Consider the following 27,229-nt stretch of genomic DNA (forward strand, 5'->3'; position numbering starts at 1 on the left):
AGAGACGTATTTATATTTTTAAATAAATTATATTTTAATAAGTATTTGTTATTATTGTTAAAATGATTTAAATTTTTATTTTTAGGAACGTTTTGAGTTGAAGTTATCCTCCCATGGAAGAAAGGTTCAGAAATTCGGCAGACCTACTATAGAGATTGAAGGCTTAATTGCTGCCACATGATTAAGTCATCTTATCACATGTTCATTGGGCATTGGTGATCGGAAACTTATATTGGCTTTTGCAGAAAAGTGGCATAAGAAAACTAGTAGTTTCCATCTTCCTATATGAGAGGTGACTATCACCCTCGATGATGTGGCATAGTTGTTTCATTTGCCCATCACAGGCACCTTCCATAGCTTTGAGACTCTTCATATTGACGAAGCAGTGTTATTGTTAGTTGAATTACTTGAGGTGAGTACAGATGAAGCAAGAGATGGGATAGTACAATGTCATGGGGCATATGTTCAGCTATCATGGCTACGAGACATTTATCCTGGCAAATGTGATGTCACACAGTGGAATATAGCAGCTCGAGTTTATTTGTTGTATTTGGTAGGTTGCATTCTTTTTGCTAAACAAGAATGCAACACACGTGCATGTGATATTCTTGAACGCTTTTTGTGACCTCACCCAAAGTGGAAGCTACACTGGGGAGCTTCCGGCCTAGTCCATTTATACAACAATTTGAATGATGCGCCTAACAACAGCGTCAGATAACTTGCAGGATATATCACACTTTTATAGGTAATTATAACTTAATTTAATTTTTTTGTTGATCCTTTGATGTTGACTATTGTGATGATTTTATTTTATTTTTATTTTCAAAATATGTGTAGTGTTGGATTTATGAGCATTTTCCTTTTGTTGTCGGGGCTATTACTGCTGAAGATTATCATAAGAGGAAACCACGTACTTGTCGCTGGAAGTCTGGGAAGGCATTACCAGTGTCGACGTATCAGAAGCGTTTAGATAGATTGACGTCTAATGGTGTTTGTTGGATGCCTTATGGTGACCATCGTGTAATTAGAGACTTCGATCTAATTTCTTTGTTTTCCAGACATATCCGATGGGTTTTGTGGCGTCCCTAAATTAATGACTGGTTTAATAGCAATAATTTAAATAACAAAAACCATGGTAAATTTTTTTTTCTTCTTTTTCTTTTTCATTTCTTTCTCTTTTCACTATAACTAGGTTTAGAAGGAAAATCCTCACTATAAAGTCCTGAATGGCCAGTTCACAACTCTATTCGGAGTCATTTCTTTCTTACCGCTCATAATTCTCTAAATTATTTTGCTGTTTCAAAAGGAAGAATATACCAGCCATTACTTTAGGTCGTCACGTGAAAAAAGGGTAAAATACAGTCGATAAACTCTTTTACAAATAAAGTTGCTAATGATTTCTTTTCAGATAACAAGATCGATCATAAATGCATTCATCATTTAAAGCTGTCCAAAATATGGGAGTTTTACAAAATATATAGTGTCATCCAGAGCAAAGGTGTCCATAGTGGTGGCTTCAGCCACATGTATACAATCATCAAATTCCTATACATCAGGTCTACCCACATAAAAACAAAAGAGTAAACCTAACAGTCAGTCCTAGATACCCCCACCCTCAAAAAGTATACAAAACTAATCCAAAAAGCTGTCCACTAGGATGAAGAGCCTCCGCTGATCGCCATCTCCCTCGGGCCACTATCCTCCGTAGAGTCTGCCTCAGATGCCGACATGACTTCCTCGGGAGAATCCACCTCGAGAAGTGGATCCTCATCACCCTCCAGAAAGTCAAGGGCATCCACAGCAGGCTCAGGAGGTAGCTCCTCCAGGTCCTCCTCAGGGTCTTCCTCAGATGACGTTACCTCGATCACTTGAACGGGCTCCACTAGACGATATGGTGTAGGCGTGGGTAGTATCCACTCCACCGTGCGCTGAAGCGTCCGTGCAGGTTCGTCTGGATGCACCAAAGAAGTGGCCGTGAATCGAATGGTGCCCCGAAATCGGCACCTCGTGTTGCCTTCGAGGGTCTCCCAAACTCCCTCTAGGCACTCCATCTCTACTCGATCACGGATTAGCTGCGCCGCCATCACGATCTACAAGAAAGAAAAGAAAGGGGTAGACTCTTTCACAGAATCTAACTGCGCTGCACACAATGCATCTCATAACCACTACATGACATTAAAAGGAGTATCTTGAGGCTTTTCATCTCTGGTAATCGATTACACAACCTTGGTAATCGATTACCAGAGGCTAAACTTGAATTACACAGCCTCAGGACATGAAATATGCAATAATACACTGTGTAATCGATTACACATGCCTGGTAATCGATTACCAGTGACCCATTCCTCTGTGTAATCGATTACACAGGCTGGTAATCGATTACCAGAGGCTCCCTAAGTTTCCTGACTTCGTTTTCAAGCCTGGTAATCGATTACACCCCTTGGTAATCGATTACCAGAGACCATCTTAGCCTCCTGTCCTCAATTTTAAGCCTTGTAATCGATTACTCACCTTTGGTAATCGATTACCAGAGGCCACAATCCACATATCACACAAAATTCACAGCTGGCCAACCACCACAAGCCTCCTTGCTTTGTGGTCTTGTTTTCCTTTTATCTGTTGACTGCCAGGAGCTCGCCTGCTTAGGTACATCACAGGTTCTCACTGACCGACTATGCCCGGGTTGGGTCGGGATTGGTCAAGCTTGGTTTTGGGCAATAGCACCCCACCTGACGTCCCCAAGGTCTCCTGACCCCCGCGACATATCTCCAGGTACCACTCTGTGGTCAACAATAAAAGCAGGAAGTTTCACCCTTCAACACTTCCTCATCTCAAGCTTGTAGGATTATGGGGTACCCATCACATGTGGTACTAGGTGGCGGTCGGGCGATGGTGCACAACAAGTTTTTCCACATCCACAATGCGCGCATAAACCCACCATCCCCTGTAGCCCACCTCCAACTGAGCTCACGTACTCCCACGTAGCCCATATCCTCGTTTCTCTCAACACCGAGTCCCCATCAATCCTCCCAAGCTTCCCCAACATCAAAGTAATACATCATTCAAACAGCACAAATTATCACAGCCAAGAAAACAGAGCAAAGGCAGAAAACTCTGCCAAAACAGCAACCAAAATCACAGCTTTTCTCACTTAAAGACCCCAGTAACAATTCCTTCGTTCCAATTCGTTAACCGTTGGATCGACTCCAAATTTTTACTGGAAGTCTCTAGTACATAAGCCTACATTTTGACCGTTGGGATCTACTAGCAAACATCCAGAACTCATTCTGCACTGCTCTTTCCACAACCAGCAAATGCCTAGTATTTTTCTGCACTTGTGCAAAATCCTGCTGCACAATTTCACAGCAAAAATCTGCACAAAATGCAGATTTCGAAAACCACACTTCCCCTCATCCAATCTTGCCCAAATCAAATCCTACAAGTCCCAAATCATGTATCAATCATGTCTAAACCAAGGTCAAGCTTCAAACCACAGCAACACAAAATCTAGGTGTCCAAAACCCCTCAATTCAATGGGTTTTCTAGGTTTGAAAAGTGAAATTTAGAATGAGGTAAATTTGAGGCAAACTCTCACCTCACACCAGTCCATAACATCCATTTAGACTTGTTCAAACTGGATTTACACCTAAAATCTCACCGAATCAAAATTTGACTCTTCAACACCCAAATTTGCCCTAGCAATGGCTCTTTGTTCACTTTGGTCATTTGTTTTTCTCTCTAGCTCAGCCTAACCTTTCTCACATGTTGTAAATGACATTTCAAGCTAGTATTAACTCACTCTAACCTCCATTTACCACAGAATTCAGACTTAGCCTTCCAACTCTCAAAGTCTCACTTTTTTTCCACTCATAACATCACATTCTCACTTTCTAACCTTGGGTTAGTTCTACCCTTCATCTCTAACAGATTTCCATCAGCAATTTCAGCATATAAACATCACAAACATCATCACAAAAACCCTAAAACAGAATGGGTATGTCTAACTCACCCAAACATGGCAATTTCGACAAGCTTTCAACAAATGTCTTCACAAATAATCATCACACAGCAGAAAACTAACAAAACTACCCCTCATATCTCCCAAAACCCCATACCCACGAAAATCAAGAGGGAAAGAAGTCCACCCAAACCTGAAATTTCGAAGTCCCACTCGTAGCCACGCACTTCACGACTCCAAAAATGCTCTCCTTTAACGATTTGGGGCAGAAACGGTGGCCAAAGGTTGAAGCTTTGCTTGAAGCTTCAATGGAGAATGAAGAAGAAGAAAGCTACGTGAGAGAGGGAGAGAAAAGGCTTCTGAATTTCTACTTTGGCTGAGTGAGGAGAGAGAAAAGCTTTTTGGTTTTAAAATAAAAAGGGTTTTCCCTTTTTTTTTCCATTATTTTATTCAAGCTCTGCCACATGTCCCTATTTGATTGGAGCAAAAGGGCCCACTTTCTCTTTTTGACTGTGACCCATACTCAGTCACAAAAGTGAGAAAAATCTGACCTTTGAAACGCTAAAATCCTGCCTCGGTTTGTGTGTCGTTTCTCTGATTCCAGTTTCTCGCGTTTCTCTGCGTCCGCCGGGGCCAGTTTTCGAAAGCAAGCAATATATATATCAAAACGCTCAGAATGAAACCCCGAGCATGGTTTAGAGGTTGGTTTCGTTAAATTTTAAGTCGCACGCAAAACGATGATTTTTAACTAATTTATTAGGAATTAACCCATAACCTCCCAGTCATGGATTTCTCTCCCTTCATTAGCCTAACCCGCATATCTTGCCCCCCGCTATTCCTACTTCTACCAAGAACATATAGGCATATACACTGAATAATACTTATATATAATCATTCAAAATACATCGTTTCCAAAAATTCCGGATAGAAATTTCCAGGATGTTACAGGTTTCGGCTGTTATCGTACACCGACCAAAGAGGATTGTGCGGCAGTTTGGGTATGTTCAAGCCATTCCTCTAGACCCTCCTACGTCAACATTATGCTTAGAAGATATTGATGACACATGGATGCGTTTTTTCTAAGTACCTTGCATCAATGGATCAAATTTGTGTTGTGCTTGGATAGTGTGCAGTAAACTACATCGACGGGCTCTACGTGAGACTGTCACAGCCCGGGGATCCACTTAGGCATCCACCTGTTGTGCACGATGACACATATGTTGAACCAGATATTCCTCAGTACCCAATGGCGATGACAGCTATAGAGGAAGCACCTGCAGATGCGCCTTCTCATGTAGAGCAGCCTCGACATGCAGTGGTAAGATATATATAAAACTTACTCTGTTATTCATTTTATTTGAACATGCAATGTGTATAACCCTTTTTCGTTGTTGTCAATGTCATAGGATGTCTGCCAAGTAATAACTTAAAGGTTGACACGGTTGTTGAACCTAAGGATAGTAACAGAAGGTACAAAAGCGTACAATGACATGGAAGACTGCCTAAGGATTACTAGACGTGTGACTGCGGAATGCAATATATATGCGCGGTAGCAATGACGACGACGACGTATGGAAAATGCATGAAGCATTTTGAATGTTTTAGACAATGTTTATCATTTAACTTTATTTGAGAACTTTTTTATTTGACAAATTTTATTTGAGATCTTTTTTATATTAGTATCGAAACTCTAAATCATAGGTCGTGAATTAAACTATAAACCCTATATTAGACACGTAACAATAAAACCTAGGTTTTTAGTTAACATTAAACCCTAAGTTGTGACGTAACACTAAACCCTGGGTAGTAAACCCCCCTAAAACCCTCATCATTAATGTACCAGTAAACCCTAAATTGTGACACACCACTCGACCCTAATTAGTTGCATACCACTAAACCCCCAGTATTCAAGTGAGACTAAACCCTAATAGCGCACGTAACACTAAACCCTATGTATTATAGTAACCCTAAACCATTTGAAAGTAAAGTAAAATAGATAATTATACGAATGTCCAATGAAACAGTTGTATATTATTGTAGTACATGTCAATTACATAAGTAACTAATGTTCACACTTCACTTAAATCAGCATGGTCTATTTTCAACATCAATAAATTTGTGTACTGCATCATTCTGCTAATATATGATGTTGGTCACAGTTTTGTCTGAGGATGACAATGTCCAGACCATAACAAAGCTAGAGGCGATAAGAGACAACAGTCTCTTAGAAATACTTGTTACATATTCACATACACTTTCAAATGAATATAACACAATTTATTTCATAAATTAAAAAAACAAGATTATGATGTATTTACTTGAACAAAATTATTGTCATACACATGATCGATATATATTACGCAATGCATAGAATAAGCTGTTGGTAGTTGACTTCTAAGAGGAAAAAACGTCAAGCTTTGTTGGAGAGACAGAGAAACAAGGATGACATTATACCTTGGTGCAATCACATATCCCATGTTGATTATATTCATCCATTTATCCATGGTAACCTGCATGTTACAGTTATGATTACATTTATTTAAACCAAATTTTAACTAATAAAAAAATAACAAAAACTATATACCATGGATAATCCATCAACAAGTAGGAACTGTTTTAATTTCTCAAATCTGTCTATGCCGCTAAGCAGGTTGATATACTCGTCAGACCATTTGGCAAGTTCTTTAGGCAAATGGTTGTGCACCAAAGATCATGAATCTTCACCCACACCTAATAAGGCCACAATTGCACAATATCCACAGTTATTGTCAGCTTTTACATCAACAATGTTTTCAATGGAATCATGGATGCATGGATAAAATTGATCCAACATCGGCATAGTTCTTCTTCGAACTGATTGGTCAGATGATGATGCACTATGTTTGACTGAAGAATTACTATTTTTCACATAATGTATTGCATCAACATACTCCCAGTAAAACGAATCACGCTTTGTTGATCTTTGATGTTTGGTCATCGATTTCTTCTGAGCACCTTTTGTTTTGACCTTTCCTGTAGGAGGACACATAGAGTAATCAGGGTAGACAATTTTCCAAACCACAAACATCAAGTTCTTGAAACCGCTTGGATATGGTTTCCATATCTTCTGTTATGCTAATTTTAGGCTCAGATAATCCTAGGTTTGAAAAATTTAGTCTCCGCCAAAACATATGGACTACACCTAAAGGTATGTTACCGACAACATATCTAGCTAGCTTGCATGCACAAGAAAGATCATGAGTAGTTCTCATTACACAACCACAACGAGAACTGTCAATACCAACATAACTCACATGCTTATACTCAAGCATCCTACTGACAGTATCTCTTCTTACCAAATCTTTCTTTCTGGCCCTATATTGACCACTCTTTTCACAACCAATTAAGACAAATGACATCCTTCTTCTCATACCAATGTTTGTGTCTGCCCTCATAATGATTGCCACAAAACCAATTTCATAAGCAACAGCTCAAGCCCAAATCAAAACATCATCAGGGGTAGCAAAAACCTACAATGCAATCCAGACATCATTACTCTTCAACAAACATTCAATAACTTACTTTAACAACAAAAAATCATATTAATACCTCAAAAGTATTGAAGACATCAAAACAATCAACATGTTCCAATTTCACACCAACTTCGTCTTCATTTTGTTCATTCATATCAAATTTTTTAGATATTATACTGTCATGCATCCACTGATATTTGTCCATCTTAACAACACATTCAAAAATTTCAATCACAACCAAACAACCCCTAACCACACCATACATATACTATCGCACAAATTTCTTATTTTTTTACAGCACTTAATAATATAAAACATTAAAAATGATAACCATATATATTAAAAACCAATCATATCAACTTTTTCTACTTAAAATTCATAACCACATAATACATAAAAAATTATAACCTAAACATATATACTAAAATAAATTATATTATTGAACTTAATTCTAATTCATCGAACTATAGGCACAAAAAATAATCAATTTTAAACCACAATGACTCAAACTCAAATAAATTATAAGTCTAAATTATTTTACAATCAATATCATTTCCAAAATATAAAAAAAAATAATTACAAATTAATTATAAAACTACACTTATCTTAAAATATTTAAAATAATAATACTAATTACATTTCAAATAAACAATAAAAATAATTTTTACAAAATAATTTTTATAACAAATATATTAATATATTTATAATTAAAAACAATAACTATTTCTTTTAATTTTAAATTATAATTTTTTTACCGATTGTCAAATCCGTATAATGCATCCATATGAGTTATAGAAATTGATTAATCTGCATAACTGATATGAATTACCCAATCTATATGCGTTATACGGATTGATTAATTCTTATAACACATACAGATTGATAATTCATAAGTTTTATGGATTATCAATCTATAAGTTTTATATAACTTACGGATTCTGAATCTGTAAGTGTTATATGCAAAAAACAAACAAAAACAAAACACAACTTACTTCCACCGTATACAACCACACCAACCATCACCATAATCACTACTTGTCGATGTACCTCCGTAACACTTTCACCTTAACTAAAGCAGTCACAATGCACCTCTCCTATCACAAAAATGAAAAAATGCGACGAAACCAAGAGAATAAATGAATGAATGAGTTAATGAAGTTAAAGAAAAAGCTAAAAGGAAGAAAACACATAGGGGTATTTTCGGAATGCCCAATTATTGCTGGGTGCACAAGCAATATAGTTGGTGCACAAAGCAACAACCATTGATATTTGATCGAACGCAAATGCTCGTGATCAAAGTCACGAAGCGGGATACTCCATTTTTTGTGGGGCTTTTTTTTTACCTAAAAGGGGTATTTTTTTTTCGTTTTTTTCTAAATGGGACTTGTTTTTAAATTATTTACCTAAAGGAGGGTAAGTCGTAACAAGTGTTACGATTTTTGAGTTATAAGTCATAACACCTGTTACGACTTTATTATTATTATTTTTAACTGAAGTCGTAAAATTATTTACAATTTCAGTGTAATTTTTTTTTATTTTACAACTTTAAAGTCGTAACATTTAAAAAAAAAATTAAAGTCATAAAATTATTTACGACTTTAGTATAGTTTTTATTTTTATTTTACGAAAGGTTTATTTTTGTATTACGACTCCAAAGTCATAATATTTACTTTTTAATTTGGAAGTCCATGGAGGTGAAGTCGTTAGCTTGGCTATGACTTTACTGTGCTTTTTTTTTTTTACTTTATGATATTATATATTATTTTATAATATTAAGAATTTTTTAGATATTTTTTTATTTTATTTTGTTTTCAATTTTTTTAAGATTGCTAACAAAATTTATTTATTTAATTATTAAATAAATAATTTTAATATTACTTATTATTAATTTTATTTAATATGTTGTATATTTTTATTTAATATGTTATATATTTTTACAAAACAGTTCACACCTTGTTGAACTGAACTGTTTTCTCTATAGTTCGATTTATAGAACTGAACTTACCAAACAATTTAGTTTGGGTTAATTATATTTAAGTTCAGTTTTATATAATTCAGTTTCATTTTAATTCTAATTTAGTTTAGTTCATATTAGTTATTTGAATACCCTGTTTATATATACATGGTATGTATGAGACTGCTATATGACAATCACATGTTTACTAACAATGGCTATATAGGCGGATAGCATGTCACTTAAATATAACATTAATTTTAATAAAAGTCTTTTATTAGTATGACTTAAATGACAGAGAAATTACATTTTAACAATGGAGTAGCCAATCTCACCACTTCTAAATTAAAAAATAAGTATTAGGATTTTAAAGTGTAATACTAAAATAAAACTTTCCTAAAATAAAATAAAAATATATTAAAATTGTAAATAATTTTATGAGTTAAGTTAAAAAAACAAAAAGAAAATGAAAATCGAAAAGAATGTCTTGACTTATATCTAAGCGTTACGAGTTACCCTTTTTATATAAATAATTAAAAAACAATTCCATTTAAAAAATACCCCTTAATAAAAAAGCCATTTTTGTTGAGTGTTGGAGCATTCCGAAAGACTGACATAGTGATATTCTGATAGCAACAAGGGCGTTAGGAATCAGAATCACACACTGCGGCGTACACAATTCACTCACCATCAAAGCTATCATTGGGAATCAACCAATAGCAAATGAAGGCTTTCCGTGCAGCGTCGACACAGCTGATCATTTCTGGCACCGCACTCACCCAAATCAAGTACTTCTTCAACTGACTAGGGCTTCCCTTTCTCATCTCTCACTTTCACCGCGCCGATCGTTTCACTCTCCCAAGTGTAAGTTCAACTTCTCACTCTCTCATCGAATGTCGTGTTTGTTTTCGTTTTTCCCATTTGTTGCATGTGTTTAGAGATACACTGTTCGAGGGTTTATCTCTTTGCAAGCCAAATGTGATCCTTCTTGTGTCCGATTTAGGGGTTTGGTGACTATTTTTTGTGATATTGCCAGAAATTTTCTTAATGGTTCAGTGAATCAAAACTCTGAAGCTGTTGATGCTAACTTGCATTGATGCTTTCCGAAATTCCCCCCCCCCCCCCCCCTGGAATTGTATTCTTCCTGGACTGATTTTTTTGGTATGCAGAACTTCAATGGACTACAGCTCCGAAGAAGATTCTGATATCAGTGAATCTGAGATTGAAGAGTACGCAGAGAAACCATATGAACAGTTAAGGGCTGGGAAATACAAGGTTAAAAATTTGAATGGAACTCTTAGGTGTCCTTACTGTGCTGGGAAGAAAAAACAAGAATTCAAATATAAGGATTTATTGCAACATGCATCAGGAGTTGGTAAGGGTTCTGCTAACAGAAGTGCACAACAAAAGGCAAACCACCTTGCTCTAGCAAAGTATTTGGAGACTGACCTAGCTAGTGAAGCAGAGTCAATCCAGCGCCCAGCTCCACCCCAAGCTGTCAATCAACCTTTGTTGCAAGAAGATCTTTATGTTTGGCCTTGGACAGGTATAATTGTTAACATAAAGGGGAAATCAATTGATTCTGGATATTGGTTGAAGGAATTTGCTAAATTCAGACCAATAGATTTCCGTATATTCTTAAAAGATGATGACCTGATTGCTGAGGCTGTGGTAGACTTCAATAACGACTGGAATGGTTTCATGAATGCAAGTGAGTTTGAGAAGTCATTTGAAGCTGCACGCCACGGTAAGAAGGATTGGAATTCAAGGAAGTTAGAAGCTGGCTCAAACATTTATGGATGGGTTGCCCGGGAAGATGATTATAATTGTGGAGGGCCAATCGGGGAATACCTCCGCAACAAAGGAAGGTTGAGGACAGTTTCAGATATTGTTCAAGAGGCATCTGTAAGCAGGAATAATATTGTGACAAACTTGACTAATGAAATTGAGATAACAAACGAAAACCTTGACAAAATGCAATATAAGTTTAATGAAAAGACTATGTCCTTGAGTAGGATGCTTGAGGAGAAAGATAAGCTTCACAATGCCTTTGAAGAAGGTTTGTGTACTTTCAATTTGTAGCTTCTGATTTTGCCTTTCATGTATAAATCCATGTTTTTCAAATGTGGCTATATATGTTCTACTATTATGAGATGTGCAAACTTTGTAGTTGATAATACTACATAATTGTTTCTTTTCTTTGTCAGAATCAAGGAATATGCAGCGTAGAGCTCGTAACGAGGTACGAAGGATCTTGGATGAACAAGAAAAGCTGAGTAGTGAATTGGAGGAAAAAAAGCGGAAACTTGATTCCTGGAGTAGAGATCTAAACAAACGTGAGGCCCTAACTGATCAAGAGAAGAAGAAACTAGATGAGGACAAGAAGAAGGTAATGCATATTATATTTTTTGGCCTGTAAATATGTACTCATTTAAATATAATTTTTATACCTTGGTTCTTTTTGGCATATCAGTAACTGTCATTTCAAAACTTTTTGGCATGTTTTGTCTTTGGTCTGTTACTAAAATTATTTTATTGGTTGCCACTGATTTGAGCCAAGTAATTTATTCTGATCCTATTCACTCCCTTTAGATTGGACCCTTAAGTCAATATTGGCAAATTTATGGCTTCCATGCATTGTGAGGAAATTTCAATTCATAAAAATGGTTTCAGTTTTTATTATGTCATCTATGACAATAATTATTAAAAACCATTTGTAAAGAGCCAATGTTATTTTTTTGAGGAAAAAAAAAGCAGCATATTTTTCATTTCATAACAGCCCTTGAAAACATTTATAGCTTCTACATTGCCTTGCTTAAGGTGCTTATAGACTTTGAAATAATTAGCATTTATGATGTGGTTTTATAGGATTCTTACATAACCTCTTTGTCTTTCTAGAAAGATTTGAGGAATGAATCACTCCAATTGGCTTCAAAGGAACAAAAGATAGCTGATGAGAATGTCTTGAGGCTTGTTGAAGAGCAAAAGGTTTGCCTCTTATTTACTATTTAGTGTCTTGGTTATGAAAAGTTTGTTATTTATCACTTAATTCTTATACATTGTGAATGCCTACTATTAATGTGAATTTCAAAATTTCCAGCGAGAGAAAGAGGAGGCCTATAACAAGATACTTCAGTTGGAAAAACAGTTAGATGCCAAACAAAAGTTGGAAATGGAAATTGAAGAGTTAAAAGGGAAATTGCAAGTTATGAAGCATCTTGGAGATGAAGATGATGCAGCTGTTCAGAATAAAATAAAGGAGATGAATGATGAATTGCAAGAAAAAGTAGACAATTTGGAAAATATGGAGGCCATGAATCAAACCCTCATCGTGAAGGAGCGCCAAAGTAATGATGAACTGCAGGAAGCTCGTAAAGAATTAATAAACGTATGACCTCGTTTACTTTCTCCCTAATAAAAGTATCCCCCCGGTCCCCTCTTCTCTATCTATTTATAGAGATTTGCTAATTTACCCCGACCTTTTTTAGGAGTATTTTAATTTAGCAAACTATACTTTGGACTTGGGTGCATTTAAGAAAATCCTAGTTATATCTTTCACGTAGATTCCATGCTTTAACCTTTCTCTTCATTGATTCTTGAAGTTAACCACTCTAAAAAGCAACTGCTTCTCTTCCTGTGTCTAGTTATTCTAAGCTGTGAATATGCTTGCAAGAAGATTCTCTTCACCTTTCTGTTGGAAATAATAATTTTGAAATTCTATTATTGTATCATGAGTAGATTGTGGAGACTAATCTTTTTTCTTTCTGCTGCCAATGTCTTAGGGGTTAGACGATATGCTGAATGGTCCTAGAACTAATATTGGGCTCAAGAGAATGGGAGAGCTTGATCAGAAGATTTTTGTGAATAACTGCAAGAAAAGATTTCCTCTTGAAGAAGCTGGGACCAAAGGTGTCGAGCTTTGCTCTTTGTGGCAGGAGAACGTGAAGAATTCAGCTTGGCATCCATTTAAAGTGGTCACAGTTGATGATAAACCAGAGGTATGTACAACCTTGACATGCTTTGTGTTCATAAGGGAGTTTCTGCCTCAATTGGTTGGTTGACGCGGTTACTTGTAGTTTTCTGTTCACACATTGGAGAAGTTTGCTTTATATGCTTTCTTGTCCCGAGAAAATGGTTTTAATTGTTAGTAATTAATTAATTATATAATTTGTTGAGTTAAGGACTTGGCTTGGCATACGTAAAAGGTCCTGTGTTATACTCTTTAGCTATTGATGTGGCTTTGTATCATTAATACTTGTAAAGCAGAGAAGTATAATACTGAACCCATATAATGATGTTGCATTTATACAGAATATTATAAATGAGGAAGATGAGAAGTTAAGAAGCCTCAAGCAGGAATGGGGGGATGAGATATATTCAGCTGTTGTTACAGCCCTAAAAGAAATAAATGAATACAATGCAAGTGGTGGGTATACTGTTAAAGAGCTATGGAACTTCAAGGAAAAAAGAAAGGCTACATTGAAAGAAGTTATCAATTATATTATGGATCATATCAAGCCACTTAAGCGCAAGAGAGCTTAGGCAAAAGGTTAGTGTTTCTGACTTCCAGTTGAGTTTTGGTGAGAATTGTTTTGTGTGGCTGATTAATGTGCTCAGATTGATATTCCTGTGATGGCCACACTGAATAAAAATAGAATTTTGAAAGAAAGAAAGAATAAAAAAACTTGGTTGCATCCCTGCATGTGACAACTTTAGGCTCGTATTGGGTGCAGTAATAAATAATTTGTATGTAAACTATGAAGTGAGCCATTTAGGATTAAGTAATCTATTGGTAGTATGTTGCTGACAATCCTTATTTTCTAAGTTTTGCATCACCATCTGTTGCTTTCTGATTTATTCAAATCACTGCATCAATAAGTTTTTGCTTTACTAGAAGTTGCTTAGTTTTACTATGTTTATTATGAATAATTTTAGAGGCAGAAGTTGAAAATGAAATGGTGATGACTGATAGAATAAAATATACCAGTTTTATATATTTGTTTTCAGAAAGACAAGAAATTCCTATATGTACATATTTCAGCTTAGTTAACATATCTCTTAATATTTGAACGAATGTTCCATCCAAGTCTTTGCAGGGGATAAATGCCTGATAGCTCAACCGGTAGATGGAAGTATCACCGTTTCTTGGGCTTATACGAGCCATTTGAAACAAGCTACTGAAGATAAGCGTAGAATGTGATAACATTTCATCAATAATGGATTTGAACATCTGTAATCTGGCAAATATCCCTAAATACTAACAACGAATCAATTTTCTGAGGTTGTGTCCGCGGATTTTATGCCAATGGTTGCCCATCTCTATATATATAATTTTAGCCATGGAGCTTATATTTGTGTGGCTGATTAATGAGCATATAGCCAATAGTTAGGGATTTTTGCCAATGATCTACTGACCAATGTGGCTGATTAAAGGGGGGAAAATGTGTTTTTAGTCCTTATATTATTTTTATGAATCGTGGTCAAGGTCTCTACTTTTAGCCAATGTAGTGATTTGTGGATTGCATTAACCAATAGATAAGCCATGGTTTTTTTAAAATATATACCTTTATTTGCTATTATTTCCATATTTTTATATTATAGAATAGATACTTGAACTGAAATTGGTCGGGTTTCAATAATTTGGTTTAGTGTTTTGAATTCATAAGATTAATCCAAACTAATGGACACTCCTAGTTTTTAAATGTTTTTTTTTTATTTTTTATTATTTGAAGTAAATACAGTTTAAAAAGTTTTGAGTAAGTTCTTACTATGATTATCTTTATACTCTACCGATAAATGTTTACAATGATTTGAGAGTTACTGTTTGTTGTTACTATTGGTTTTAATAACTTAATTTATGTTTTTTTAATAATCCTTAGGGATTTAAAAATATAGTTAAAATTACAAGGAATTTTTAAAATCTTTAATAACTAAAATATATTAAGATCCTGTTAAAAAATAAATGGATAGACCTGTTTGAAATTTTAATGAAAAATGTAGGGATTTACCTTTCAATCTTTCCTTTGTTTGATGTGGAAAAAAATGATATGAAAAGGAGTGAGAGAAAAGATAAAATAAATGCAAAGTTAATAAAATTGAAATTGTTGAAATTTAAAGTAAAGAGGATAAATAGAAAAAAAAGAAAAATTTATTTTCCTTTCCACGTAATTGATTGAATAGAAAAATGAGAAAAAAAATCTTAAATTACATTCGAGTCCTTAAAATGTAACAAACTATAAAAAGTATTAAAAAATTGTGAAGTTGCTCGTTTTCTCTACCATTTCCTCCCGAATGCAAACGTGAAAACTTTTATTGCCATTCTCACATTTTATATTGTCTTTCCTTCTGTTTTCAATTCATTTGCCATCGAAAAGTTTTCGGAAGATGTTCATTCTGTTTTTGTGATTTTCTCTCCACTTTTTCTTATCAAAACCAAACATAATGCTCTAAGTTATCTAAATGGGCCAACAACTAACTTTAATAAACTCATTTTCTTTCAGTTAAAAAAAACTCATTTTCAAGATGGAAATGTATGCTAAAATAAAATGACTTTCTTACTATCAGTTTTTTAAATTTATTTTAAACAATTAAAGATGAAAAAGGTTCTATTAAGAAATAACATTTATTATATTTTTCATATTTCTAATGTAATAACTGTTTCGTTTTCTTCAATGGCCTTAACAGTTAACAAACAAAAAATCGCAAATCAATCACATTCCATATGACATAACTTTTATAAGAATCATAAAAGCAGGCTTTCAAGCTAGCATGATGCAAGGCCCCTGGCCATTTTGAGTTGATTGAACTTGACAAGTTTAACTTATAAAAATAAAATAAAAAAAGCTAGCGTACCCAGATTTTATGCAGTCAGGATTTGGTGCAGTTAGCAAAATTGAAACCGTTGTCTAAAAATTAGACTATTCACATTTCAAGTTCATGTTTCAAATCTTATTTGCTATGATCAAAATATGAGTCATGCAATCGTTCACAATTCATGTTTGAAATTTATAGCCTTTTGTTGACGCCAACATCCTACAGACAAAGCAGATTAATATACAAGCAGAAAACATTGAGATGCCCCTTCTTGACAATACTTAAAATCAACCAAACACACAATGGCAAATGCTGTCTCTTACTGACAGAGAAAAGGCAACCACAAGAACAACTGGTCAATTTTTTCCACTTCCTTCCTATCCAAGCTCATTTCTTAGAAGAACAAGTTTCACATGTTTTCTGCAAAGTCGAGTACGGAGTAGTCCTTCATAGTACACTAAAAACACCGGCAGAACTTATGGCCACCTTTTTTCCTTACAAGGATTTTCTCCCAATGCTCTAGCAATTGTATAAACATGAATGTCCAAATAAAAAAAAATAAAAATTAACAGCTTGTTTGTTTTGCTGTCGAATTGTCACAAAAGTTAAGTAAAACAAGGCCTAGGTGAAACAACCACCAAAGAATGAAATGCTTCCTTCCACCTTATCAAACAGCATTTTTACAAGAAACAAATTCTGATGATCATAATGCTTAGAATGACCTAAGAATCACTGTATCATTTTACAAAGTCCAGTCATGCCATAGTGACACCGAATTCATTGACTAGAAGATGAAGTGTGTGTTTTGATTGGCATCCAGGATGCATGTTAGCCTGCAAATTCATGTAAAAAACAAGCAAATAACACAGAAACAAGCCTGACTTGCTTCAAGTTAGCCTACAAATTCACATCAAAAGCAAGCAAACAAACACAGAAACAAGCCTAAATTGCTTTAGGTTGATGCACATTCATGGTCCAAGTATTATATTCAAGCAAAAGGATAATTCAAAACCAGAGTTAGGCACACACAGGATAAGTAGCAACAAAGAGAGAGTATTAATAAAGACACTTAATGCCAAAGGTTTACATTAATAGAAATTGGTATTTCAACAGATATACAGAAGCAGCTCAAACAAAGAGAGATCTAACAAGTTTTATCATTTTTTTTTTTCCTCAATGAGAACCTTGTCCATTCTCAACACCTAACCCATACAAGACACCTGCATACTTCTCCAAGGAGCCACTAAAGAAATTATCCTTCAATTTCCTGAATGTACAGGAAGTGAGCAAGCTATCGGAGCCGGCCTGATGGCTAATCCCAACCCTCTCGACCTCCAACAACTCAGCGAGCTTGTTCAAGCCTCCATGGAGGCTGTTGCAGAACTTCATGAGGTGCTTTATGTCATACACAGTGGGGAAATACATGTTTATCAAATTAAAGAACCCAACTTGCGTATCGGGCAAATCCTGACACGTTAAAAGCTTCAACAAGTACCCGAAATCGTAACCACTGTGGAAAGTAACCCAATGAATGTTGTCGTTTAAGACGATCCCGGAGGACATGAGAAGCTCCCCAAAACGGTGGGCGTCGATGCCGTTTTCGTTGTTCCTCTTGAAATCGATGCCGCTTTGGCGCAAGAGCTCGATGGAGTCGTTGGCAAAGACGTCCTCGTTGACGTTGAATTCGCGGAAGTTGAATTGCCAGATGCAGCAGCACGTGTCGGATTCTTCGTCGTCGCCGCCGCACATGGGAAGGTTGCCGTGCTCGTCGGAGAAGGTGAGGCCCAATTGGATGAGTTTGAGCATGTCGACGTTGTCCTTTAGGGTTTGGTAATGGTAATCGTAGCTGTTTTTGAAATTCCCCACTGGTCGGAGAACGATCCCCGGAAACTCCGTGTCCATGGCGATGTAAGGGTAGTTGTCCACAATTTCGCGAATCAACGCGAACTCCTCTTCCAGGTTATCGTTCCACACCTCGCGAATCTGGATCGAATCGCTTTTCGCTAATATCAGCGGCATTCCTTGCAGCTGCAGCAGCAGCAACCACGACAACAATTTCAATTTCAATTCAATTCACCAGATCTGTTCAAATTTCAATTCCAAATTGCACAATTGAAAGAATTTGTAATAAGAAATTGAAAACAAAAACAATTAATTAGAAAGGAATTATTGTTATTATTATATGAATGATGAATGATGATTCTGACCTCGGGTTAGGAAAGTTGGGAACTTTGGAAATGAGGAGAGAGAAGGAAGAGATTTGATGGGGAATGAAATCTCTTCCGTTCTAGGGTTTTCTTTTTCGTTTTGATATCAAAAAAAGGGGAAAAGAAGAAGGGGTGAAAGAGGAGGAGCAAATTAAATTAGTGGTCATGGAAATGGTTTTTATTGCTTCTTTTCTTTGGTTGCTCAACTTGTTTTCTTTTGCTTTTATTATTATTATTATTATGGAAGAATCATCTTTTTGTTTGTGTCGTGGAAACCAAATCTTTCTCTAAGAATTTTTTGTAAGAGAGTATGGGTGTCCTCTGACAATATTAGTCTGGTTGGTAACAGTATATAATTGTTGTTATTCGTCTAAGAGAATTTTTGTATATAATAAAAATTAAATATGAATTTTTTATTAAATAAATCATTTTTAAGAGAATTTTTGTATATAATGAAAATTAAATATGAATTTTTTTATTAAATAAATCATTTTTATATGTAAGAATGCAAGAGGATTTTATATCACTGCATCCACTCTTTATAATTTTTCTCTCAAATTGTATAGAAAAAAAATAACCATTGAAAAAAGATCTAAGTATATTAAACCTGTTTGTTTAAATTTATTTATTCAAATAAGTAGATCTTTAATAAAATAAATATTTTTTTATTTTTTAATATGTTTGTCTAGTATGCTCCTACTTAAAAAATATTTATATTATTTTAAAAATCAAATTCTATTAATTTTTAAAAAAATACTTGTATAAAAATATTTATTTTAAAGTTACTTTTTTAAGTTTAAAGTCACTCATTATAAAATTGCTATTTGTTTTGCAATTTGTGGGATAAGATATTCTTTAGAATGAAGCAAAACATTTTAATGGTAAAAAATGCGTACACGAACACGATGTCTTCATCAAAAGAAAATTGTGCACAGTTTCTTTATTCAGAAATTAAAAAAAAAAGAAAAAGTGTGCACATCATCTTAATCTTGGCTACAAAGTTTTCAATGATTCATTCTCGCCTTCGAACCAGGCTTCCAAGTTAAACGTGTTGTTTTTTTTATCATTTTCTTCACACTGTAAATTAAAATCCCCGACCGCCCCCAAAAAAATGTTAGAAAATAGTAAAAAAGAGAAAACAGAACAAAAAAAAATGATAGACAGATGGCAACTAATGACACCCTACCAAATTTTTCACCGTTTTAGCCTGTTTATCATATAATAATGACACGATGTGGTTATGTTATTTAATAATTTTATTAAAAATATTAAAGTAATTAATTTAATTGTCCAAAAGATTAAGTTCGTATTTTTTATAAATAAAAAATAATAATACATATTTCATCATATTATTTTATTTTGATAGATAATATGTTATTTAAAATGGAAGTAAATTTATTGCTAGATAACACATCAATAAATGTCCAATCATGTCAAATTTAGTAAGTATGAGTAGAAGGATAATATAAATCTTTGAATGTTTGGGTGTATAATAAAGAGATTAGATTATAATAGTGTTTAGTGTGACTTAAAAGTGATAGATTTAATATTATTTATTGATTTTGTTATTATGTAAGGATTTTAATAAATTTTATTGTCATTGCTATCATCATTATTATTACTGTAAGTATTATTTTAGTAGTAATGACAATCACAATAATGATAGTAGTGAATTAAATTAAATATAGGATTAGAATTAATATTAACCTTTAGATTAAATAGATAGGATTTTGTTGTGCATCTCCATAAACAGAATCATATTTTTGTTGTATAACATATTGTTTCATTAAAATATTTTTGATGGAGTTCATTAATTTAATATATTTTAAAAATATTAAAAACAAAATTAAGCAAATGAATGAAATTATATAAACTTGAATTGTTTATTATAAAATTGAATTGGAGATTATACACGAGGGAAAAAAAAGTATGAAACAATTTACTTGTATATTGTTAAGTAAACAGATTTTTATGTCTTAAGACTCCTAATTATTTTGATTAGATACAAATAAACACAAATGATAAAAGTTGTGTCTAATGTGTTATCAAATAAATATAATATTTAAGACTTCCATTTAATAATCTACGTCTGATATCCATTTTGCATAAGTATTCTTCCATGATCTATCAAAATCCTATGAAGAATAAATAAAATTTAATATCTGAAAATGTTGAATACCATCAAAAGACATGCCCTACTATGTAGACTTGTTATGACTTATAAGAAAGCATTTTTCTACTAAAGTACTCAACATAAAAGTCGACTAGATTTGACACTCTACATGAAGAAAAAACATTTATTTACTCAATGGTCATTATCATCAGATGAAAATCAAGTGAAGAAATCAACTCGTTGTAAGATAACTGATACTTAAAAATGAAGGTTATAAATACCACAAGCTTTGAAAAAGAATACGCGAACCTTATGTGAAAACATTCTTTATTCTTTCAGTAATTTTTTTTTTTTTGTATATTCTTGTAAAGTTTAAAAGCTCTCAAAACACCTTGATCATATTAAAAGAAAAGACTAAGTGTTGATTGTATATTTGTTTGCGAGACAATCACTATATTAGTTAGTTTGCAAATTTAACAACAAATCTTTTTATGATTTATTTAAAGTCACTAGTGACTTGATAGAACAAATAATATTGGGTGTTCGTTAAGCTTGGGGGTAGAGCTTGGTTTGTAGAACCAGAAGTTGTTATGACATAAGTAACTTGTGGGAAGTCACTAAAACTTAGTGGTTTATCAAGAACTAAACGTAGTCTTAGTGGTAAAGACAAACTAGTATAACCTCCTATGTATTATATTTACTTGCTTTCTTTTCTCTTTAATTGCTCGAGGGATTGAATTTGCTTTTAGGCGATTAAAGATTTTATTTCACTTGTGAAAATGTTTTCATCATATGTAAACACTTTGAAAATTTGTTATCTATTTTCACAAATCTTCTCTTTCAAACAAAGACTTTGTTTGTTTACGAAAAGAATTATTTTTTTTAAATCACAATTCAATCTCTCTTGTTGTGATATTTCTCCTTATAAATATTATTATTACTCTACTATTACTACAAATAAGTTGATTTGTTAAAATAATTTTTTCATACAATTTTTTTATACAATCATGGGAAAATATATCCATTTTTATCGTATTGTTTTTTTAACAAAAAAATGAGGCCTTCTTTTACTATAGCATAATATGTGTGCTGACAGTCTCACTCGGCAATTATGACTATGTTCAACAAGTCATTTCAATTAACTTCTCACTTTTTTTACTTGTTGAAAAACTTATTTGATTGTTCGGTAAACAAGTTTTTTTTTAATAGATTGTATTATTTTTTGAAATGCTACTTCAAGTGGCATTTTATAAAACACTATCTTCTAGTTTTTTTTTATTTTATTTTATTCTCATTTCATCCTTACAATAGATTTTCATTTATATTATTTTACATTTTCCAACTACTTCAACAGTGAGTTTTATCGAATATTTATGATTTATTAAGTTAATTTAAAAGCTTTTTCAGCTTTTAACTATTAGTTAATTTTTCAGCTTTCAACTAGTTTTTCAGTTAATTTTAGTAAACATAACCTATATAATATATAATATGATTAATATAACCTATATAATATATAATATGATTAATATTGATTGATGTGATAATTGTGATTAGAAGCATAATATGAAATCATTAAATGGTTGTGTCTATATTAGAGGGGTCAAATTATATTAGTATGTTATTAGGTGTATGACTTCACAATATACAACAAAACACGGGCATCTTGTTAAGATACATGATAAAAAACATATTTTTGTCAAGGATATTTTTGTTGTTTTTGTTTTTGAAAAGATTAAGAGTGAACTTAGTAAGCATGAGAGTGAGAATAAAACCCTTATGAAGGTCATCTTTGAGTCCAACTGTTCACAAGTGACCCAATCAAGCAAATTAAGAAAGTTGCTATATCCACTTACCCTATCTGCTAATACACTCCCTCTTGTCAATTTTCCCCCAAACTACCCTTAATTTATCTTTTCCATTAAAACAAACAAAATAAAATCCAATCAAAAAATGAAAAAGGAAATAATTAATTTATTTGGAATGCGTGTTTCAAGGTATCATGTGAATCACATTCTGAGGAATATTGTGACTAACCCGTAATATATCTTTTCATTTAATATTTTTTTAAAAAATTAGTATTAAGGGCAAACTCATGTACTTTTTAAAAAAAGTTGGTATGATTTATTTGTTTAAACCTAAGATTCAACTGTTTCTTTTTTAAAATGTTGAATATACATTATAAATAATTTAAAAGTAAAATAAATAATTTTTTATTCTACTTGCTTTTAATAGGACATAGATAGGTAATAATCTTAACTTATGGTACTTGTAATTTAAAATTACTTAAATAATTTTAATTATATATAAGTTAAGTTTCTCTAATATAATTTTAGTATAAATATAAAAATTTAAAATTATTTATTTTTTCATATAATATATGTTTTAAAAGTATTTGTTTTATTATAACTATATTTTAAGTTTGTTTGTTTATAATTTATTTTTTATTTTAATTTTTTAACAAATATCTATAAATATACTTACAAGCACATACACACATACAGATATAAAGACACACACATATATATATAAAATAAAAAATATTACACATATATTAAAAATTATAATTATAATAATAATATAAGAATTTATAAATTGTAAACTTAAGATCAGTGTAGGACACATATTATTACACTAAAAATTAATTAAATTGGAGGAGAATTAGTTTTATGAAAGGGAGAGGGATGTACATTTTATAAGGTGGAATGTGTCTTATAGGGTAGTTGGGGAAAAAATTGAGAAAGGAGAGTGTATTAGAATATAGGTGAAGTGAATATAGCAATTGCTCAGATTAAATATACGGTCGGACGTAGGCCCAATAGAACCCAATTCAGAGGTAAAGGAGCATTTTAGTAAATAAATAGTGAGGTTGTAGCTAGGGTTTTTTCTCATATAAGATCGATTATACTCACAAGTTTTGTTCTTTCCTAGCAATTCGGCGCAATCGTCTTCTGCTTCAAGGTTTTTTTCTCCCTCCCTCTCTCTCTCTGATTGTGCTTTTAAGCATTACCAAATACTGACTAAACTTCTAATAATTTGTCTCCACTCTTGATCGTGGTAAATCTTTTATTTTTATTTTTTATTCTTGAGGTTTACGTTGAAAGATTTTTAGGGTTTTTATTTGGAAGGCATTGGTTGTTGCAGCTTGCTACTGTTGGAGATTTGGTGATTTCCCAATTTAATTTTAGTATATGTCAATGCTGCAGTCGCAAAGTTGCAACTTTCGTCGTATCTTTTAAAAAAAATGAAGCCTTTGCATGAATGTCTGAATGCTGATTCATAGCACAAGATCTGATTCCCTGTGTTATTTTGTTTGTGCAGGAAGGAGAGCTTGTTATTCTCTATCAACAAGGAAAATGTCAGGGTATGATTGTTTTTCTCTCGTGAGTGATTGTATAGTATAATGATAATGATTAGTTATGCTATCTGAACTTCATGGATGGAAAATTTTGTTAGAGAGGATATTTGTCCAAGTTACAAATTACAATTTTAATTAGAGCCTCTGGTTTTAGTTATAAGTTGTTCTCTTATATTATGGAAATGGTAGGTTCTGAATTCGCTTCTATTTATCCCGACTGGTTAGGGAATTGGATTTGAAAACCTTATTTAAGAATGAATGAAAAATGATTCTTTTGTGGGCCATTAGTAAAAGTTGTTCTCGTTTCTGATAGTGTGTCCTAGTCATTGAGTTTCTCTTGAGAATAGCTTATCATTATCCAGTATCAATTCATATAGGGTTGCTCTGTTCATGATATTGTTATGCATTGTTGCATATTTAGGAACAAATGAAAAAAATAATACTTTTGTGGCTATTAGTAAAAGTTGTCCATCTTGTTCTGATAGTGTGTCCTAGTCTTTGTGTTTCTCTTGAGAATAACTAATCAAGTATCCATTCTTATATGGGTTGCTCTTTTCATGATATTTCCCCTGCAGTGAAGAGGTTGTTGTTGCAGCTGAGCCAGCTGCTGCCATCCCAGGCGAGCCTATGGATATCATGACTGCCTTGCAACTTGTGCTCAGAAAATCTCTGGCTTATGGTGGTCTTGCACGAGGCCTTCACGAAGGGGCAAAAGTGATTGAGAAGCATGCTGCACAACTCTGTGTTCTAGCAGAAGACTGTGACCAGCCTGACTATGTTAAACTGGTTAAGGCCCTTTGTGCAGAGCACAATGTTAGCCTGCTGACAGTTCCGAGTGCAAAGACCCTTGGAGAATGGGCTGGTGTAAGTGTCATTGACAGTAAACTTTCTTGTTGATTTCATTCCTTTGGGGAATTTCATTTGATTTTTGTTGGTCAAATATCATTATTCTTTATTTATATGCCTTCAAACGGATTAATTTTATGTCATTGTTTTTGTGTTTTAATTCCGGTGGACCTTCTCCCTGCAGTTGTGCAAGATTGATTCCGAAGGAAAAGCTAGGAAGGTTACTGGTTGCTCCTGTGTGGTTGTGAAGGTATGAAATGTGTAGAAATGAAAATGTTTGTTGATAGTGTTTTACAACGCATTATCATTATTTAACTTTTGGCTGCTTGCAGGATTTTGGTGAGGAGCATGAAGCCTATAACGTCGTTCTGCAGCATGTGAAATCTCAATGAGTTGCAAGATTCATAGATTTTATGCATTTCATTTTGGGTTATTCCATGAGAATGAATTTTGCCTTGTAGCTGGATTATATCTACCTTGGGTTTTGATTGTTTAATATGACTGCCACATTCTAAATGTTGTTCCTTTTTTCTTTCTTTCTTTGATGCATTGCTGTTACTCTAATTAGGAACTCTTGTTTCACATTTAATCATTAAAGAAGGGAAAGTTACATGATAACAATCTGACTCTTTATTCGGCATTAATGCTAATTCTTGCGTTGCCCGTGAAAAATTTGGTCTGACTACAGAAATGTCAAGTTATAAAGTGATTTTGTTGTTTGTATTTGATAAATATGGACGGCGGATAATTAAGTTTAGGGCGTTAATTTAACTGCTACATACCTCGTGTAGGGTGTGATATGTTAAACAGTTCTATAATTCAAGATGTGGGGCGTAAGCGTTGTGGCACATTTAAAATTTTATAAATCGGAAGTAGGATGGATTCAGAGTGTCTGGTGGGTGTGGCGGATTTTTGTACTTTATGGAGTTAGGCAAAATTATAAATTTGATTCTCTTGTTTGTCTCTAATTTTAAATTTGATTTTTCTTTAAAATTATTTATGTATTTAGTTTTTTTATATTCTTCAGTCTAGATTTAGATGTTTAGATGTTGACCGTGAGAAAACTTATGTTCTGATATGTGTCAATTGCTGTGGAGTCTGTTATTGCAAAAATGTTCCGCATCAAGCATACCTAGACACACCCAATTGAGCACAAGCGGAAAAGAGAGGGGAGAAGGTAAACAAGTCTATGTAGATTTGTTGCATCTCTAGGATTCTCGCCACTTCTCAGTTCCTCCAAAACCCTTCGCAATAAAAAAAAAAATTAAATGTTTTATGCCAAAGTGAGAGACTAAAATAATTATAATTATCAAAGTTAGATTTTAAATTAATTTAAAACCTAATTAGAACACCTTATTCACATAAACACCATCATCAACAATCAACAGCTTGGGATTTTCAGAGAGAATATATAGATGAAGTGTTTTCAATATTACCATTGAAGGATTGTGGTAAGAATATTACTGGATTAAAAATTATACACCCTTTGATGAACTCCTCAACAGTTGACACGTGTGAGTCAATTTAAATTGTTAATGGTCAACGTCAAAATCTAAATTAGAAGACCAAAATTGCGTGATTGAATATAAAATGAGAATTAAATATGTGAATAATTTTAAAGGGAGATCAAATTCTTGGAGATAATTAGGGGGACTAAATTTACAATTTTGCTTTAAAGTTATTTTTGTTTTAGATTTTTACTGAAAATCATAATGAGAATTAATTTAATATTAGGGGGCCAGTCATGAATTTAATATTATTAGATTGTACATTTCTTTTTCGAGAATTAGTGCACAAAGCTACATGGCTGATTTCAATTTCATTTTTCTTACTTTCTTTTATATTTTTTAAATTTATTAATTAACCAATAGAATCATTTTTTTGAATTCCCAAAAATTCAATATTCAATATCAACTGCCAATCAAAAGGGCAAATTCCTTTAAGACCTAAAATATGTGATTACTCTTTTGTGACCAACAAAAATAAATTAATATTTTTTCATAAAAAAATAATTTTTGTTAGAGCAACGTATTTCTTGAATGACTTGATAAAAATTTTTACTACAAAAAAGTCATAATAAGAAGCGCTTAAGCTTCTATGCTCTTATTATGATAAGTAATATTTTTTAAATTAAGTAGTGATTTGCGTGTTTCGCATGTTATGAGCAACCACAATAGAAAGAGTAATAAAAAAAGAAGAAATCAACATCAAATTGTAGTTTGACACCTGACAGGCTAGACATGTTTTATATAATTATTGATAATTCATCTAATCAATACTTATTCTAGAATATTCTGCGTCCCAAAAGGGCTTATAGTTTATCATCATTGGTGAAAGTCGTGCATCGTAAAAAGAACCCTAAGTTTCGCTTTTGCGAGGTACACATTACTTCATCTCTAATCTCCCGACTTTGACCTATACTGATTTGAACCTTAAAGTCTTTACATGTATACCTCTTTTGTATGAAGCAA

At 33.2% G+C, this 27,229-nt stretch overlaps 3 protein-coding genes across 6 annotated transcripts; 2 read left to right on the top strand and 1 right to left on the bottom strand.

The window, feature by feature from the left end:
- Positions 1–10,008: 10,008 nt before the first annotated feature.
- Positions 10,009–14,773, top strand: LOC100798940 (factor of DNA methylation 1). 2 transcript variants are annotated; one of them, XM_006585549.4, is made up of 8 exons: positions 10,009–10,288; positions 10,594–11,483; positions 11,632–11,813; positions 12,323–12,412; positions 12,525–12,812; positions 13,207–13,422; positions 13,736–13,973; positions 14,512–14,773. In XM_006585549.4, exons 2-7 carry the CDS (start codon positions 10,601–10,603, stop codon positions 13,964–13,966), a joined length of 1,890 nt encoding a protein of 629 aa, XP_006585612.1. In that variant the 5' UTR covers positions 10,009–10,288; positions 10,594–10,600; the 3' UTR covers positions 13,967–13,973; positions 14,512–14,773. The 2 variants fall into 2 exon arrangements, with proteins under 2 accessions (XP_006585612.1, XP_003531733.1); XM_003531685.5 differs by having other exon boundaries at positions 14,521–14,773.
- A 2,497-nt stretch (positions 14,774–17,270) lies between these two features.
- On the bottom strand, positions 17,271–18,642 carry LOC100799461 (probable CCR4-associated factor 1 homolog 7). 2 transcript variants are annotated; one of them, NM_001317693.2, is made up of 2 exons: positions 18,445–18,642; positions 17,271–18,265 (listed from the first exon to the last, which is right to left on the bottom strand). In NM_001317693.2, the coding sequence occupies exon 2, from the start codon at positions 18,254–18,256 to the stop codon at positions 17,411–17,413; it is 846 nt and encodes a 281-aa protein (NP_001304622.2). In that variant the 5' UTR covers positions 18,257–18,265; positions 18,445–18,642; the 3' UTR covers positions 17,271–17,410. The 2 variants fall into 2 exon arrangements, with proteins under 2 accessions (NP_001304622.2, NP_001357575.1); NM_001370646.1 differs by having other exon boundaries at positions 17,271–18,319.
- Positions 18,643–23,436: 4,794 nt separating this feature from the next.
- LOC100305687 (uncharacterized) lies at positions 23,437–25,356 on the top strand. 2 transcript variants are annotated; one of them, XM_014778314.2, is made up of 6 exons: positions 23,437–23,515; positions 23,699–23,719; positions 23,876–23,918; positions 24,488–24,776; positions 24,943–25,008; positions 25,091–25,274. In XM_014778314.2, exons 3-6 carry the CDS (start codon positions 23,911–23,913, stop codon positions 25,148–25,150), a joined length of 423 nt encoding a protein of 140 aa, XP_014633800.1. In that variant the 5' UTR covers positions 23,437–23,515; positions 23,699–23,719; positions 23,876–23,910; the 3' UTR covers positions 25,151–25,274.
- The last annotated feature ends 1,873 nt before the right edge of the window (positions 25,357–27,229 follow it).

This window comes from Glycine max, chromosome 8 (genome assembly GCF_000004515.6).
Source record: "Glycine max cultivar Williams 82 chromosome 8, Glycine_max_v4.0, whole genome shotgun sequence".
NCBI classification, from domain to species: Eukaryota; Viridiplantae; Streptophyta; class Magnoliopsida; order Fabales; family Fabaceae; genus Glycine; species Glycine max.

Bases quoted from the DNA above. Each gene is read 5' to 3' on its own strand.
- LOC100305687 (XM_014778314.2), top strand. The intron at 24,777-24,942 runs GTAAGTGTCATT...TTCTCCCTGCAG, and splicing joins CCCTTGGAGAATGGGCTGGT to TTGTGCAAGATTGATTCCGA. The intron at 25,009-25,090 runs GTATGAAATGTG...GGCTGCTTGCAG, and splicing joins GCTCCTGTGTGGTTGTGAAG to GATTTTGGTGAGGAGCATGA.
- LOC100799461 (NM_001317693.2), bottom strand. From the start codon at position 18,256: ATGCCGCTGATATTAGCGAAAAGCGATTCGATCCAGATTCGCGAGGTG.
- LOC100798940 (XM_006585549.4), top strand. From the start codon at position 10,601: ATGGACTACAGCTCCGAAGAAGATTCTGATATCAGTGAATCTGAGATT. The intron at 11,484-11,631 runs GTTTGTGTACTT...TTTCTTTGTCAG, and splicing joins TCACAATGCCTTTGAAGAAG to AATCAAGGAATATGCAGCGT. The intron at 13,423-13,735 runs GTATGTACAACC...GCATTTATACAG, and splicing joins CAGTTGATGATAAACCAGAG to AATATTATAAATGAGGAAGA.